The sequence below is a fragment of the Vicia villosa genome, unplaced genomic scaffold (assembly GCF_029867415.1).
Source record: "Vicia villosa cultivar HV-30 ecotype Madison, WI unplaced genomic scaffold, Vvil1.0 ctg.000487F_1_1, whole genome shotgun sequence".
NCBI lineage: Eukaryota > Viridiplantae > Streptophyta > Magnoliopsida > Fabales > Fabaceae > Vicia > Vicia villosa.
In genome coordinates this window covers 832,959-852,092 of record NW_026705236.1, presented here as the reverse complement: position 1 = coordinate 852,092, position 19,134 = coordinate 832,959, and the positions used below count along the sequence as shown (strand labels likewise).

Sequence of the window (19,134 nt, the reverse complement as noted above, 5' to 3'; positions counted from 1 at the left end):
CCTGAGATAGATGGACTAGGGCTTACGACAACGGGAAGCGATGGGGCCACATGACTACAAATCTTGTGGAGTCGATGAACAATGTTCAGAGTCAATTTCTCTCTTTGAGTTAGAGGCTTCTGATAAATTTGTTGAAGCTTGATCAGAGTGTCTTCAGGGCTTTGAGAATGTTGAGACTTCAAAGTCTTGAATCAGAGTTATTTTGGATAAGATCCTTTCACAATTTGACTTGATGCTTTCAGATGTAAATTTTCTTGTAAGCACATCTTGTATTCATCATTGTTTAGAGTGAATTTGGTAAAATTGAATTGGTAAAAGTTGTCATAGATGTTGAAATTGAGAGACTCGGAAATAGTAGAGTTAAAATGATACTGTTCAATGGTGGAACCTTTTTCTTTAAAACCAATTGCAGCAGCAATAAGGAAGGGAGTGATAGTGATGGGGAAGCCATATACATAGGAATGGATAGCCATATCATCTTGCCCAACATAAGCATATACCCAAAAATCTTTGACGAGGTTAGGGTAGATGAGACCGTTTAGCATGTTGAAATAACCTCTCCATTTTTGTCTTTGAACATCCTTCATCAGATCAAAACCTTGATTTTTTCAGTTTTGCAAAGTTGACCAATTTTCATTGACCACAAAAAGAAGTTGTTCAACACCATGGAAAGTTTTTGAAACCATTTTTGAAAAGAGGTAGAAAGAAAAGATTTGAAATACGAAATAATGAGAGTGATGAATGAAAAGATTGAGAGGAAAAAAGTCTTTAAATAGGAAGGAAAAATAAGAGTGTGAGACACTAAAAAGGATTTAGGATAAAGCTAGGTTCAGAGAATGGACGGATGAATTCAAGACACACTATTTGAAAACGTTCACGATAATTAACAATAACACACCAAGAGATTAATGACTTAAGAGAGAGGAAAAATTTCATTTGTTTCCAAGAAATAGAGCTCCCAAAAGGTCATTTCAAACATTTAAATAGTTGCATGCAGAACACCTGTCATACTTCAGAATAGGAATGTTACCTTCCTTTATCTGATAGTCTTCTAGCTGGATTTTCATTCAAAGTATTTGCGTGTTGTATATAGAGGCTGCAATGTATTCAACTTTTACTGTTGATGACACTATTGTAGATTGCCTCTTGCTGGACCATGAGATCATATTTTTAACAAGAAACTGACAGCTTCCACTAGTGCTTTTTCTTCCAAGTCTATCTCCAACATAGTCAGCATCACAATATTCTACTAATCCGTACTCTTTTAATTTTCTATATATTAAGCCAGGGTTATTAGTACCTTTCAGATATCTAAAGATTCGCTTAACAACTGTTAAGTGAGATTCCCTAGGATATGATTGGAATCTCGCATATAAACAAATCCTCTTTTATAGAAAAGATATCTGAAGAGACATGGAAGATTTGTTGTATCCGAGATTTTTTGGTTATTGCTTTTGTTGGTTAATCATTTGTTTTATTTTTTATGTAAAATTATAAAGTGTGTGCCATTTTGGGTTTGCATTTGGTGTAATCAATGAATATTTGTGGTACAATATTTCAGATTGAGAAATTGGCAAAATGTACAATGTTTCTGTTTTAGGAATCTGTAAAATATGGTTCTATATTCTGTAATATGGTTCTGTTATACAGGTGCAAATGACAGTACAAAAAAATAAAATAAAAAACTTATGCCCCCGGTTTTCTTACATAAAACCGAGGTAATAACATTGATATATTATCTCGATTTTACAAAATACTGAGTGTTAATATTAGGCGCGCCATCCAGTTTTGAAAATAATAGAAATGCATATGTTAGGGGTTGAACCCACGTGCAGATAGCTTTACCCTCAGTGTTTAAATAACCCCGGGCCTAAAGTGGTAGCTTTTCATGACGTCCTTCATTACCTCGCTTCCTTAACCCAGGTCAAATGCATTTCACGTTCGATGTTAGATGTGTTTTTTATAGTAATGAGCACGAGGCTTGTAATGGTGATGTGACTTATAGAATACTTGATACTCCCTCTGTTCCTTTATAATTGTCACTTTTTAAGTTTTTTCACATACCAAGACAACCAATGATTATTGTTACTTTTTAAGTAATGATTATTCTTTTTCCAATAATACCCTAAACTTTCTAACACTTTATTTAACTTTTTCTCTCTCTAACATAATGATAGGGGTAATTTTGACAAAACAACAAAAATACTTTCTTGAACTTTGAAATGTGACACTTAAAAAGAAACAAAGTTTTTTCACAAAAGTGACAATTATAAAGGAACAGAGGGAGTAGTTCATAATTTCTCAAGCACGAGGCTTCCACAAATGAAGTGATTTAGAAAATACTAAATACTTTAACTATCTTGTTATTAAAGTCTTTTAAATGCCTTTTCTTACTTAGCAACAACTTCTAGCATGAAATATGTAGAGTTCCACCCTGTTGTCGCATCAAGCGCTATTATTGCCTTATTATCTATGTTGCACACACTCCTTCTAAAGGTAACTAATCTAGATGGAGATGACTTAACAAATTTATAGACAATCCTTTGCTAATAGATGTGTCAATTATTTTCAACTCATCATTGACAATCAAGTTTTTTTTTTTTTTTTTGACAAATTTGCATTGACAATCAAGTTTAAAATGTGTGTTGCACACCTCATATGAATGAACATTACCTTAAAAAAGAGATTAGAAGAACGATGGTGGTGAGTTAGAATATTCAAGAACGCATTCATACTATTTGTTTACAATATTTTTTTCTTTCTAATTTCATATTTTTCTTGCGTTTGTAGTGTTTGGGTCAGCCTTCATGGATCATGCTAATGTTGTATTATATGTTGGGTTGCAAGCATGCAACACTTAATTAAATATATCGGTTCGGTTAATCAATTTATCGATTTTTCAAAAATGAAAACTGATAGCTGAACAAAACCAATTCTTTTTTGTTGATTCGATTCAATTTTTAAACCGCACTGGAAGTTTTTTTTAGTTTGATTTGAATTAATTTTTCAATTAAATTTATTTGTTTACACTGTATGATTCAGATTATAATACATTTTTGCAACATTTATTTATTTTTAAATATTTCATTTGACTTTATTTTAAGCTAAAATTTTAATTTTTTTTATCTAAAATATAAATAAAACTCATCAAATCAAACTCTATTTAAAAACAGTTTAAAAAAACCACGTATTAGTTCTTTTATACTTATTTTTCGTCTTAAAAATTCAATAGAGCTTCAGTTATTATTTTGTCAATAAGAAAAATTATATGCCATTCTCTCTGCTATATTGCCTCCCACTTCATTGTGTTTTGCCTCTGTTGGAAATAATAATTTAGCAAATTAATTATAGAATAGAACGGGAACAAAGGATAAGAAAAACGAGGTCTGCGCTCTTTCACCTTCACTTACGTATGTTGTCATCATGTTAAAAGCCAAACAAGCCCAATAATGATCCACATGCATACAAATATGGAAGCTTACCATTTGCTATAGCCTACTTACTCCTCATCACTATTTATGTAGGAATAGAATTAGAATATGAGCTAACTCATTTCTATAAAATCGTTTTATAAAGTGAAGAGTTTATATAATAATAGAATTAGAGTTTGACTCTCATCTATATAAAACTCATTTAAGTGTTATTATATGTAAATTTATTTTTTAACGTCCATATTTTTTTTGGGGGCTTGGTGCGTGTATATATATATATATATATATATATATATATATATATATATATATATATATATATATATATATATATATATATATATATATATATATATATATATATATATATATATATATGATGTGATTCATGTTAGAATTAGAGTTTGACCTAATTCATCTTTATAAAACCGACTTATAAGATGAGGAGTGTCATTTTATATAAACTATTTACGACCTCTATCTTTAATTAATGTGAGATTTTTTCCCAATAGACTTCCTCCCACCCATCACTTTTTTGGGGGCTTGGTGTACGTATATAAATGGTGGGTGACTCGAATTGATAGACTCGTGATACCATGATAAAATTAGAGTTTGGCTTAATTTATCCTTATAAAACCGACTTGTAAGGTGATGAGTTTATATAATAATAGAATTAGAGTTTGACCTAATTCATCCCTATAAAACCGACTTGTAAAGTGAAGAATGTCACCTTTTATAAACCCTTTGTGTGTTCTATCTTTAACTAATGTAAGATTTGTTTTTCTCAATACATTTCCTCACATCCATCACTTTTTTTGAGGGGTTTAGTGCGCATATATAAATGGTAGGTGATTTGAATCGATAGATTTATAATACCATGATAGAACTAAAGTTTTAATCTAGCTTATCCTTAAAAATTCGGTCGGTAAGGTGATGAGTGTCATGCCATATGAAACCTTTGTGAACTTTATTATTTTTTAACCAGTTGAGTTAACTCTTAAGCTAGCTGAAAGTGAAACTAAATTGAGGGATGTGAACAATAAAATCCAACGGACAAGGAAACTTTACAAAAACATATTAAGTGTCCAATCCAAATAAAACAAAAAAGGGGTCCATTACAGTCACCATGATATTATTATTCCCATAGCATTTCATACAAGGAATGTGATATTACATATGTCATCATACCCACCATCCTTCTCCCCCTTCACCTTTCACCTTTCCCACACGTCTTTACTAATCCATCCAAAACTTTTATACTTTTAGTCAAATTGTTCAACTTTTTCAATACTATTATAGTCTTCTTCTGATTCTCTATCTTGCTCCATGTAGCGACTAGCGACACTTCCCATTCAAGATGCTTACGATATACTTTTAATTTTTAATTTTATTATTTGCATAAACGTATAAGTACCAATTTTATTTCTTTGTAAGACTTCATAAATCTTGCTTATGTGGGCCACTAGATACAATCACCGATACAATCTTCACACATATCACTATCTTTTTTTCACCTCACCTCTCCTTTTTCCTTCTCTATATTTGTCCTTGAACTTCATTACAAACAGGTTCTTGTTGTGTTGTAGTTTTGTTTTCAAAGTTTATAATTAATAAAGATCTTAGTTGTAACTTTAGTCTCAAAGCTTATAATTAATTATGTGTTGAGTTATAATTTAGTCCAAATATTTGCAACTTATTGTTTGTTAAAGTTAGTTAGTAGTTAGTTTGTTTAATGAAGAGATGGTTAGTTAGTTAGTACATCAATGTTGTTGAAAATCCCTTGTATATAATCATTTATTAATTCAAATGAAATGTACTTCGCTTATCAGCGAATTATTCCTCTCTTTAATCATATTCATCTTACAAAGTGTAATAGCTTAAAACACGAATTATTAAATTTCCTTCTTTTTAAGCATTGTACATCCAATTGCTCAAATAAATTGGTATAGTAGAGTATGGTTCGATACAACCATTAATTCTTGATTAAGATCGATGACAAACTCAAATACAATGTCAAATCAATTCCATGCAAATATATTATTATTTGAAGGTGGGAACTATGATAGATGTTATGTAAAAATGAATCTTTAGATTTTAAAATGTTCTTGTGAATGATGAACTTGCAAAATTAGAGGAAAATGCAACAAAGGTGTAGAAGACACATCATCGCAAGCAAAGAAAGAAAGATAGAATTTACACAATTTTGCGAGAACATTAGAAATGCATAAAGATTATTTTTGAGTAGACTGATTGTATATCACAAATCATGAAAATAAAATATCAAATCTTCACGTAAGTATAAATATTATGATCAATGTTTATGCTTGATTAACCCACCATAAAAATATTACATAAAAATAATACATAGTGTATTATGTAGGTGTCATAAGTTGTTTTTATAGTGATAGTGTGTACGCCACCCTTTGATCGGAAGCCACCATGGTTCCTACATGAGAAGTGAATCACTTTAGTACTGTAAAACATTATTTGTAATAAGACAATTATAAAGTTGGCAAATTTGGTGCTCCACGAGTCATATAGGTGGGACATGAGTGACCTAGATATAGTATTCTTGTCCTACATACGTGGAAGTAATATCTACGGGTCCCTTGATTATGACTTTAAAATGCATGACCAAACTAAAATAAGTCAATATGAAATGTAGATAGTATTTGTTATTAACAAGTATACTTGAGTGTCAATATACATATAAGGGCAAAAAAGTAATTATATACATAATCATTACAATAGAAATATTATGTTAGATCACATGACATTGTTGTCACGTAGGGAAGCAATGATGTATTGCTAGATACCATTTATTGTTTATAATGTTAAATAAATGATTTAATATTGTTGTCAATGTTACAAGATCCTATAGGATTCCACACATAAGAATAAATATATGAGAGACTAAATAAATGAATAAGATTTATTAATAATATAGTGGTGAGTTCTTATGATGCATTAGCACAGATTAGAAAAACACAACACTTGGTAAGCTACAGTGGTTCTATAAATAAAACTCCTATTAGAAGGTGATAGTCAGTGGCGAAGCCAGAAAAATTATAAAGCCTGGACACAAATTATAAATTGACTGTTACCTTACAAACATTTTGAAGTAAACCTTACCTTTTATTGCAGAAACTAGATTTTGTCTAACAATAGAGTCGATGAAACACCGGGATGAGTCATTTCTATGTTGAGTGGATGATGAATGTTCTTCAAGTATAGAACTTGAACCTTTGGTGGTAGTCTGTTTTCAACACTTCAACCTGTCATAGCCAAGAAAAAAAGGTTGAAACCTAGAAGTTCAATTAAAGGAAAACTCATACTCATACTGGTTCTTTAGCATTTGTTAAACCTGATTTGATGCCTCTTTTTTTGATCCCCCAAATGCAACAAGACAATGCTTTCCCTTGTGCTGCACAAGGACCAAGCTAAATCCCTGCCAATACAACAGAAATCATAAGCATGCTTTCAAACAATCTTATACATTGTGGAAAATCACTCTTAAGTGTTAATGAGTGCATAAACTGTGCAATTAACAGCAGGATGCTAGCGATAGATGAATGATACACGAAAGGAAAGAAAATGTTCACCTTGTTGGTAGTGATAGAAGAAGGAGGTGATGCCATTTCTAGAAACCATTCGCCTTTTTTTAATATCATATATTAAAGTCTCTCCATTTTCTTACAAATATACATAACCCAAATCACTTTTCATTTTTTTATAGCCTATTGTTGATAAATAAGTGTACTTCTAATGAAGATTAAAATTTAAGACCAGAATGATAAAAGAATCTCTTACCTATGATGGAAAAACAAAAGAACATGGTTCATGTATTTCACCGAACACTTGGTGTGCATAGCATGAAACAATGAATTCAACAACAATTCTTCACCAATTAATAAACCACAACCTGCAACAACAAATAATAACATCACAACAACGATTCCGCATCGAAAATTGAGCTTAAAAGTGAAAGAAATAGAAGAAGAAGAAGAAGAGCTTTCGTGACAATCAGCCATCTAAACACGATCAGTGTTCCTGAGTGAAAGAGAGACGATTGACTCTGATCTTTTGATTTCTTGAGTGAGAGAGACCAATGCGATGAAATTTTGAAGTTCAAGCGAGATAAGGAAAAGCCCGGGCAACTTCCCTAGGTCGCAGGGCGCTGGCGTCGCCTATGGTGATAGTCACTCATTCATAAATTCTCAAAAACCTAACAACACTTACTTCTTGTTCTCTCTAAGAATTTCATTCTATTACAACTAGCACTATAGGTAAATGATTCTCGTGTTAGAAATTCTATTCACATGGGATGAGTAAGGCACTTTTGTTTGTGTGATGCTTATTACCAATCCATTTTTCGACAATCAATAATTATGTGTTATAAGAGGTACCCTATCAATCTATGACTCATGACCATTCGTAAGGATCTATCGCATGAGACATTCTTATTTAGTCACTTAATTTACTTTGATAATTCATGATCTCCCTTCAAAAATAACCGCACACCATAAGTATTATGAAAATTTATTAGCAAAAAAATAATTTTAAAGAGATTCCTATTTTTTTCATATGCAATTCCATTTTTTTAAAGTGAGTTCACATAATGTGGAACTATGTGCTTTCAAGTTTAATTAGGAAGTGATCAAAGCCAAACAAGATGTGTTTATACTTGTAAACATCGTGAAGATGCAATATGAATATGATGACAACTTATGAAGATGCAACTTGAATTTGATGACAATAACATATAAAGACAAGCAAATGCCAAAATTATATCAAGCGATTAGAGATACACAAGAGAGTTTGATCAAGCTTTTCCTCCAAATAAAGCTGAAAAATTAGGGTTTAATGATCACCATTGATATCCTCTGATGATAACGTCCGACTTGAAGATATATCAAGCCTCATCTCTAAGAAAATTCAAGTGAAGTTCTTATGTGATTGATGTATTTAAAAAAATACTTGAAGCTTCAAAATGTGAAATAGAGGAAGTGTGAAAGGTTGTCTGATCGTCTATGAGTGATCAATGTTTTGTAAAAAAACAAGAGAATTTTCGTAAAAAAATATGGCTAAACAATTCTATTAGTGTTAAACATGTAACTCAATACACAAAAGGGGGGTAACTGTAGAGGTTTGAAAAAATCTGGTTGAATACAAAATCATTTGGAAAATCAAAGTTTGAAAACATTTTAAAACATTAGAGATTTATACAGGTTCGGACTTAAATGACCTACTCTTGTCCCCAAGTATTATTCTAGAGAGTATCTGATCAACTTGAGAGATTTTAGAAAGATATTTCCACAAACCTATTTATACAAGGTAAATTTCTCCAATTTGAGCCTCATATTATATTCTCGGATCCTCTAGAACACACTGGCTAGATGCTCTTTGTGCAACTCTTCATTGTCGGACTTAATGATCACGTCATTCATGTAGACCTCAAACCTTGACTTATCTCTTCCATGAAGATTTTATTAATCATCCTCTAGTATGTTGCCCCTTCATTTTTAAGGACAAAAGGCATTATGCTGTAATAGTAGTTGGCTACCTCACTCATGAAGGTTGTTTTTTCCTTATCCATCTAGCACATAAGTATTTGATTATAGCCAAAGTACGCATCCATGAATGACAACAACTTGTAATCAGATGATTTGTCTACTAGCTTGTCTAGTTTGAGAACATGACGGAATCTTTAGGGTATTCTCGATTGAGATTGGTGAAATTGACGCACATCATCTGCTTCCCCAAAGCTTTCGTGACCAAACATAACAATGGAGAACATCAAGTATACCTTACTTCGAAGATAAAGTTGGCATCCAGCAAGCCATGAACTATCTTCCTAATTTCTTCGACCTTCTCAGGGGATTTTTGCCTCCTTCATTGAGCCACATAGTGGATATAGGGGGTCAATATTCAATTAGTGGAAGGCCATGCTAGGGTCTAGGGATGTAAATGTATATTCACGGGTGCATATATTATTACATTTGTGTCTGCTCCATTTAATAATTATGATATTCATACTCGTCCCATATCCGTGCAAGTATCCGATAAGCGGGTAATCCGCATATTTTAAGGTACCTGCAAATATTTACAAATATCCTTGGATAACATCTTTTTCTAATTTTTTTTGAAGAAAATATTTCCAGCTTCTTCTGAAATCACAAAAAGTTATTATCACATAACATCTATACAATGCACTCTCAATTTAACAACAAAATTTTATCACATTAATTTCCTTATTTTTTTATCAAATCATAATAACATTTAACCATAATATCCATACACTTAATTTTAAACCAAAATAAATGAATGATATTGTGTTTGTGAGTTATGGTGGAAGAACGGAGAACAGAGGAGTAGGAAAGGAGCACTAGTTGGATGGCGGAATGGAGCTACTATTGAGTTGGATGATGAAATTGTTGAAGTGAGGACTAGAGTATATAGAATTTGTATGAAATGTGAAAGGTTTTCTTCAAAGAAAACTGCAATATATATATATATATATATATATATATATATATATATATATATATATATATATATATATATATATATAAAGACTAATATTTTTTAAGATGAAAAGTTAAAGTATAATAAACTAATGATATTTAAATAATTTTTATAATTTATTAACGAATACGGATATCCGCAGACACATATCATTAAACGCGCATTTGCATCCAATCAAAAACGGATATTTAAATGTCCATTTATTTTATTTGCGGATATTCATTAAGCTACCCGCCCCATATCCTTGACGAATTTCATATGTAGATACAATTTTTTTTGCCAACCCTATCAAGCATCTCACTAGGAGAAACAAGGAAGAAGTCGACACTAGCTTTAAGACACTTAATGAGCCCTTTCTTCACCATATACGGTAACTAAACACTTACCCGGGCCGACCATGCTGAATTTTCATCGAGCTGGATGATCTCCAAGTTGTCGCCCAGAGTCGACTTTAAGGTTCTCACTTTAACTTTTGTCAGTGGCCCGAGTTCGTTGTTTCACAATGTTACGTCTTGTAACATGTCAAGGTCGACCATATTGATGGCTTAATGAATCTTCTTTCTCCTTCTCTCAGATGCGGCAGTGGTCGTGGAAGTGTTCTTCAATATGGCTTCATGTATGAGGTGAGCTCCATGTAAATCGACTGAAATGAAAACTGTTTTTTCTTAATTATTGTGGTATTTTATCTTTAAATGGATAAGACATGCCACTGGATCTAATATCACGAGGAAATGCACATTTACAACTCTTGTCATTCCCTGGCAACTTTATAGTTCTACATGGGAGAGTGGATGAATCATTGAACGCAAACAAATGTGTAACCCTAATCTCATGAAGATTCTGATGTACATCGGATGCATGAGCTCTCTTCATCTAAGAGGATTACTCATACTGAATGATTTGATATGGTGGCAGTTATGTCCAATGAAAATGTCACATTAGGAGTTCCATCTACTTCCTGGAAGTCTTGAATTCTAAAATAGGTCTATCATCTTCTTGCCTCTCGTTCGTCGTCAATGAATTGGAGGGGCTTTATGGCGGAGGTTCTTTCTCAATAGACGATTCTTCGCTGATTAAATTAACAAAGAGGAAATGGAAAGATCTTGAGGTTAGGAACCTATGGTGTCTTTGGCAGCTGGATTGGTCGTTATCTTCTTCGAGTAAGCTCGCTGTAGTAGTCCGTGATTTTTGAATTAGAGAGATATGAATGTGAAATTCATAGGAATCAAAAGTTGATTCTCACAGACAATGCCATTGTCTTTTAAGGAAACATAAATGTATGGTAAAAGGATGGAATAGAGTCTTGGTACGACAGAGTAGGCTTCCGGTATGGAAGGAAAATGGAGGACCTGCAAGGTTAACAATCAAATGTCCAAATCAGTGAGTGAATAACAAAAGAATAGAATAAGTTATAATTAGGACATATCTCAAGCATCATGCGGGATATCTTATATATGAAGGACGATTAGAGATGCCCCGTGCTTCCTGACGTAGAACATGGAGAATCATTAGATGATATCCAATGGTAAATAGTCTTTTGTAGCGTGGATCAAGTACGAATCTCAAGGTCGTGAGTGCATTGTACGTTCAACATCTTATAACTTTGAACTGATGACTGAGTCTCCTCATCATTGAACCTCTTGCCAATTCAAAACAAAATCCATTAAAAGAGACAAATCTCTTTTAGATATAAAGTTATTATTTTGATGCATATCAATAATTTGCACTAAAGTCTAGATAGACATGAGATGGAGATAATTTTTGTTATAATTTTCTTGAAGCATATTATATTGCCATGAGGTTATTATTATTATTATTATTATTATTATTATTATTGTTCAAGTTCCAATGTGTATAAATTACTAAAGACTAGATAAACATGAAATAAAGCTAATAATTTGAAGCATATTATATTGCCACGAGGTTCATACTATATTAGTAAATAATCTAGCAGATATTCACATACCACTAAGACTTAATCATAGAACAAATGGGGACCTTGACCATCTCTTGCGTAAATCTTCCTCAACTCATCATGTTCAAGACAAGTGGATAACTCCAAAAAGGTCCAAATTATACTCAACTTGCATACAAAATTATAGAAGCTCCCCACTTGCCAAATGGACCCATATTTCACTCCCTAATCAACTTCGACCAATAGTCTAAAACAGGGGCGGAGTCAAGGCCCAGCTAGCCCGGGCAGGCGCCCGGGCTCAACCCCTATTTTCTTTGTACTCTCCCAATTTAATACTCGATTTTTAGACAAAGTTAAGGGAAAAATTATGGGCAAAATTAGTAAAAATAAGATGTGAAAATTAAAACAGATGAATAATCAACGGTTTAAAGTTTTTGCCCAGGCTGCCTAAAATTCCTGGCTCCGCCACTGGTCTAAAACCATACAACTCAAGTAGTTTCAAAAGATCTCCACCAGAAAGTTTGGCAAACCATAGTAAGGATTTTGTAGAAACAAGGGCTTATACCTTTCCAAACAAAACAACAAAACGGGGTCCATTACAGTTACACAATGCTGTTCCTTTAACATTTCATACAAATGAATGTGATGTTTCATGAATCTCCATACTCACCTTCCTTTGTCCCTTCACCTCCCTATATATGTCTTTACTAATCCATCCAAAACTTTATACTTTTTAGTCAACTTCAAGGTTTTCAATACCATTTCACTCTTTTTCTTACACTATCTTCTCTAATATAACGACATTTTTCACACCTAAGGCATGTCGGCTGTCTGACACGTTCGGGTTCGGGTTACACTAGGCCAATGAGAAACGGACACATGTTAGTTACATTCAATCACTTTTGTTTTTGTGGGACACCACGGTACACTCAGTTATATTAGTCCCCTTCATATCAAGAATCTTCTTCACCTCTCCTCCTTGGTTTTTCTCTTCTCTTTATCCTTCATTACTAAACATGTTCTTCATGTCATTTTCCTTTTTCCATCTTTCCTTTTTCGCAGTTTCAGTTCACAATCATGGTTAGTTTCTATTAGACTGGAACATCTCTGACTGCTTTTTGTTGTGATATATAGACAGACAATAAAGCTATGGGAATTAATATTGTTTCTGCCATGGGAGTTTGTTTGGGAAGCCAAGTCAAAGCTGAAGGCCAAACTAACTCTGGTATTAATAATCTTACATATGTGTAGTTCTAGTATAGAAATAGTAGTATGTTGTTGATGTAAGTTTAGTTTTATTAATCATGTTATTTCGGTTTCAGGGTTAAGTTCAAAGAGTGTGAATGTTGATACAGAAGATATCATTCTCACTAGCTCAACTAGTGAGATTGAGATATTGGCGGGATCGGTGTCTCAGACTGATCCGTGTGTGGGGGAGATTTTGCAATCATCGAATTTGAAGAGCTTTGCTTTGACAGAACTTCAGGCTGCCACGAGAAATTTCCGTGTAGACAGTGTTTTAGGAGATGGAGGATTTGGATCAGTTTTTAAGGGTTGGATTGATGAAAACTCAGCTTCTGCTGCTAAGCCTGGCAAAGGCATTGCTGTTGCTGTCAAAAAACTTTATCAGGATGGGTTCAAAGTTCATGAGGAGATGTTGGTAAGTTTAACTTATCTGATTAAGAAGTAAACAATGCCTCTTTTACAAGTTTTATTATTGAGCTGTGTTATTTTCACATTTCAATTCATTGGATGGTTTATGGATATTGTTACAAGGTGTCACAATGGTTTTCATGTGTTTAAATGTACACTTGAGAATCGTCGTTAATGATGTTCCAAATCGTACTCAGTTGTATTTAGTGAATGGTTAATAAATTATGATTAGAGGTGGTAAAGCGAATCAGGCATGTTAAACCTGCCATTTTTGGCAGGCTGAGTCAAAGTTTCAAACATTTTGACGGCCCACCCGCTTTTTTGCGGGCTTTAGCAGTGCGGGCCTAAATAGATTTGGCATGCTTGTCAAAATTTGATGTCAAATTTGTATGTTAAATATAATTTCTCTTAATTGTTACTATTACATGTTAATTTTATTAGTTGTTGGGAAAGTAAGAGGGGTTTGTTTTATGTTACATCAATCTGTTCTCCATTTCTATTTTAGGCTGATGTCAACTATCTAGGCCAACTTTCACATCCTCATCTAGTGAAACTGATTGGATACTGCCTTGAGGATGAAAACAAGCTTCTGGTCTACGAATTTATGCCGCGTGGCAGCTTGGAGAATCACTTGTTTCTCAGTGAGTTCTTCTCTTTTCATCCTTTCACATTGTTGTACTTGACAAGGCATGCCTAACATTACTAATAATGTTGTACTTGACAAGGCATGCCTAACATTATCAATAATGTTGTAACAGGAGGCTCATATTTTCAACCTCTTTCTTGGTGCCTACGTTTGAAGGTTGCTCTTGGTGTTGCGAAAGGCCTCGCATTTCTTCACAGTGCGGATAAAAAAGTGATATACCGAAATTTCAAGACTTCAAATGTCTTGCTAGATTCAGTATGTGTCCTTTTGTACAAGCACAGCACAACTCACACACACTAATATATAATGTTTATTTGAGTATCATAACTGAAAATTTCCTTGCTGATTTGATCACAGAATTATAATGCAAAACTTTCTAATTTTGGGCTGGCAAAGGTCGGGTCCGCGGTTGATAAAGGTCGTGTCTCCACTAGACTAACTTATGGATATGCAGCTCCAGAATACGTAGCCACCGGTATTGTGTTGAGTTTATTAACTTACTCAAGAATCAACTATTAAATATCATTTTGGTTAGTGGCTAAAATAAGATAAAAACTTTTGTTGTTGAAGGTATTCACAGTGCTAAGAGTGGTGTCTATAGTTTTGGAGTTGTCCTATTGGAAATATTATCAGGGAGGAGAGTTATTGACAAGAATAGACCACAGAGACAGCAGAATTTGGTGGAATGGGCTAAGCCATATCTGTCCAACAAGCGTAAGATTTTACGCGTGTTGGATAACCGTCTTGAAGGCCAATATGAACTAGACGATGCATATAAGGTTGCTACACTCTCGCTAAGGTGCCTTGCAACGGAAGCCAAGTTGAGACCAAACATGGATGAGGTTGTTACAAATTTGGAGCAGTTGCAGGTTCAAAATGTAAATGGGTGCAATCAGAATCATTTGCGTAGAAGAAGTGCTGATGATGTTACCCGTGTTAGAACAGCCACGGCTTATCCTCAACGCTCTACGTCTATGCTCTGTACATGACATTTCACATTGCAAAATGCAGATATAGCAGCATCCTTGAGTTAACAAAGCTAAATGTACTTGAATGCAGTGAAGCCCATACCATGAAGTGTTACCAAATAAATTGTACATATCTTACTATAGAATAATGTTTCATAACCAAATTTCTCTTGGACATTTTGCTTGTTGAGAAGGCCTATGTCTATGAATAATTGGATCTAGTGTTTGGGCTTTCTATAGCTTTTGTATGTTTCTCTGGTTAGCTCAATTATATTGTAATCTATTTGTTATATAGTTTCCTAATTCCTAATTTAATATATGAAACCATAGTATAATAATTTGATGCATGTATATTGACTGAATCAACTTCAATCTTATATTTAAAAATATTAGCTCCCTATCATCCAAGTTTGACTCTGTCCTTGATTGGCTGCTACTATTAATAACTATCAAAGTAGGTGATTGGTAATTGATTAACAAAAAACGTATCCATAGAAGACTTGGAAATTGGAATAGTAGCTCGATTCATACAAGTCAGAGTCTTACAATTCAAGTCTTTCAATGAATTGTATGTAGTTTGATATATACACATAATTTCATCAATATCTAAACCTTGCTTTCAAGACTGAATTCGTAGTTAGAATAAAGGTCAGATAACTTGATATTTATATAACTTTGCTCAAAATTATTCTGTACAAGCTTTTATTAATTAATACAAAATTGACTTGGATCAGTATGTTAACCATGTGCTCAACAATGCCAATTTCACTAACTGAAACTAGGTGATTGCCGAACATTGCGATGAACAGGCAGGCATCCATAGGGGAAGATTTTGCTTTCCAAGAAATGAATGCAGATCTCTCATCACCAAGTTCTTACAAGGCCAGGTGCCCAACTTTTCCAATCAAATCTTCCAATGGATTTATTTCTTAAGCTGACCATGTCTCTGAATTCAATAACCTTCTTCAGATAACTACTCCCCTGTTTAGCTGGTTCCCTCTCGGCATCCTCTACAGATAAATTTACTTCTTTTCCTTCTCCAGTTTCTGCAACAGCTTGGGAAATGCATTCATCCGCAGGAACGGTCTCGTTGATAATGTTGTCAAGAATCTCAACCACCTCGCTCATTTTTGGGCGAGACCTTGGCTGCTTCATTAGACACTTGTTTGCTAGGATTGCAAGTTTTTGAGCTGATTTGGTGCAATCCTGTCCCTCAAGCCGAGGATCGACAATATGATGGAACTTCTTAGAATCCGATACATAAGATCTTACCCACTCCAAAAGCTTTTGTTCATTTCTAGGTAAGTTTCTTTCTACGGCTCTCCTCCCAGTGATAAGCTCATAAAGAACTACGCCAAAGCTCCAGACATCACTCTTAGCAGTCAGCTTACCAGTATGAACATACTCTGGTGCAGCATATCCTATGGTGCCAACAACCTTTGTAAAGAAAAAATAAGTCATTCATTTTGCATATCAGTAGAATATCTAGATTGGGTTACAAACAAAGGTTTAGAGTTCAGAATTCCAACTAGCAATATGAACTTATGAAACTCAATTCAGCAAAGAGTATAGTTAAAAATATAAGTAATATGTTTAAGATAAGCTTCCCAGCATGTTATTGTAATCATCTAATGCTATCATGCAATATTGTCAATTTTCTATCATTATGGTATACTTAAAAGTAGAGTACAGCTCGATTTTTATTTTTCCTGTCAAAATAAAAAAGAAGAGTGTAATGACTTTTTCTCTAAAAGATAGACATTTTCTTACTGCTGTTGAAACATAGCCAGACCCTTCTGAGGGTCCTTGCCTAGCGAGTCCAAAATCTGAAAGCTTTGCATTGAAGTCCTCATCCAGCAAGATGTTGGATGTTTTAAAATCTCGAAATATTAGCTGCATCAGATACAAAGGGAATCAGTATTTTATTACTACCAGAGTCGTCTAGAGATATTAGCTGGCGAGAGTGGCCAAATAAAAAAGACATCCAAAGTGGGAACCATGAATCAAAATTAAAATGAATTAAGTTATGGTAAGAGCACAAGGACTCTTTTCTATAGAGCACGGTTAAAAATCCAAATGAGAAAGCCAAGTAACATGCTTTTGTTAACTGTTCCACATTTCTAATTCAACGTAGAAGCTACTTAAAACACACAGACTCACACAGTGTGCCCACACATGAAATGTTTGCTTCACTCACCAAGAGTTCACTAAGAGGTTTTTTTTTTTTTTTTTTGACTAATGTTCACTAAGAGGTTTTAAAAACCCATTTATTGTAAATCCTCATCAAAGATTTTCAGCGTGATTGTTTGTGCATTTGGTTGTTACTTGTACACCCACAAATAATTTCCCCTCTCCCCCTAAAAGGGATTCTGCTCTAGTAGTGTTTGGCTTTACCTTAAAACCAATTTTAAAAACGGATTCTCTGCCCAAACGGCAAAACCCAAACCACCTCCATTTGGTCTAAAGCAATACCTTCACTTTGATAATTGTTGTCAAAAGTTTTGTACCAACTATATCAAGGAAACAGATTCTCTAACTTAGCACAATCAAAGATCATCCGTCAAACACTTACCCTAGCCAAACATCCACTACACATAGCATAACAATCGGTCCCATTGGCAACAAAAAAAAAAATGAACATAGACCTAAAACCTAAAGCCAAACCAACTGCTCGCACTATCACAGTATCTAACAAAACAACTACAATTTGCCCTACCATACCTGAAAATCCATTTCTTCATGTAGGTAAGCCAAACCACGAGCTGCATCTTGAGCAATCTTCAATCTCGTAATCCAAGAAAGAACCGATGAAGGAACACGAGCCAAAAGATGATCCTCCAAGCTCTTATTAGGCATAAACTCATAAACCAAAAGCCTCTGAATCCCTCTTTCATCATCTTCAGCACAATAACCAACCAACCTTACCAAATTCGGATGCTTAATCACCCCTAACAAATTCACTTCATTAATCCACTCCTTATGCCCCTGAAAACTAGAATTTCAACACAAACAAAAAAAAGCCCCATTATAACCACAAAACACAACAAACTAAAAAAAAAAGGTATATGGTCCTGTTAAATCAGCCCAGTTGATAGCTGTGCAGGAACATCAGACTACATGGGCGAATTCAAACCCACGACATCTCCACTAGACTATTTGACCTAAAACAATTATTTATGAAAATTGTTGAATGAAGAGGGATAAATTGAGCATGCCTGGTGACCGTTACGATTCAATTGTTTAACAGCAACATCAATTTGGGAACGATGAGAGTGATGATTTAAGGTTCCTCTATAGACAGACCCGAAGCCACCTTCGCCGATCAAGAGAGCTCTATTGAAGCCGCGAGTGGCGGTTTTAAGGTCAGAGAAAGAGAAGAGAACGAGGTGATTGGCACGGCGTTGAGAGAGAAACTCGTGGAAGCCGAGCGTGTCGGAGAAGTCTCTTGAATCGGAGTCGTATTCGGAACGGCGTGAGTCCATTAAGCTTAGGGAACGCGCCCATGAGACGCGTGAGCCTCTTGAGCTTGAGGCTGAACCTTCTTCGTCTTCGGCTACGACTCCTCGTTTCTCTGATCCTCCGTTGGAGAAATGGAAGCACTTCATTTTGGGTAAAAGGAAGAACACGGAAGGGAAGAAGCGTGAAGTTGGTAGTCAAGAAAAGGCAACAGAAGAATAGAATTACATTGTCTTCCTTCGACTTCAATCTTCAATGATAATAACGGCTTGTTGTTCAATAATGTTGTTTTCTTCATTCATTAACGACGAATTTTTTTCTTGTACCAAAAAAACAAAAAATAGACTAAATCTCATGAGAATATTATTCTCGTACATGTTTAGTCAGTAAATTAGGTTCTATATTTATAAAATATATTTAATTTAAATTTTAAAATAAAAATAAATGAATTAAAATATTTAGAAGTATGAAATTATAGATGGTTAGTTTTTATTCTCATAGAAATTAACATTTTCATCCTATAGCATAGGAATAAAAAGT

General features: G+C 34.0%; 2 protein-coding genes across 2 annotated transcripts; one reads left to right on the top strand and one right to left on the bottom strand.

Moving 5' to 3' along the window:
- Positions 1 to 12,582: 12,582 nt before the first annotated feature.
- LOC131628863 (probable serine/threonine-protein kinase PBL9) lies at positions 12,583 to 15,467 on the top strand. Its single transcript, XM_058899669.1, has 6 exons — positions 12,583 to 13,096; positions 13,194 to 13,531; positions 14,030 to 14,165; positions 14,283 to 14,425; positions 14,528 to 14,645; positions 14,741 to 15,467. Exons 1-6 carry the CDS (start codon positions 13,021 to 13,023, stop codon positions 15,157 to 15,159), a joined length of 1,230 nt encoding a protein of 409 aa, XP_058755652.1. The 5' UTR covers positions 12,583 to 13,020; the 3' UTR covers positions 15,160 to 15,467.
- A 123-nt stretch (positions 15,468 to 15,590) lies between these two features.
- Positions 15,591 to 18,896, bottom strand: LOC131628862 (serine/threonine-protein kinase PCRK1-like). Its single transcript, XM_058899668.1, has 4 exons — positions 18,354 to 18,896; positions 17,860 to 18,123; positions 16,909 to 17,031; positions 15,591 to 16,575 (listed from the first exon to the last, which is right to left on the bottom strand). Exons 1-4 carry the CDS (start codon positions 18,741 to 18,743, stop codon positions 16,003 to 16,005), a joined length of 1,350 nt encoding a protein of 449 aa, XP_058755651.1. The 5' UTR covers positions 18,744 to 18,896; the 3' UTR covers positions 15,591 to 16,002.
- Between the last annotated feature and the right edge of the window lie 238 nt (positions 18,897 to 19,134).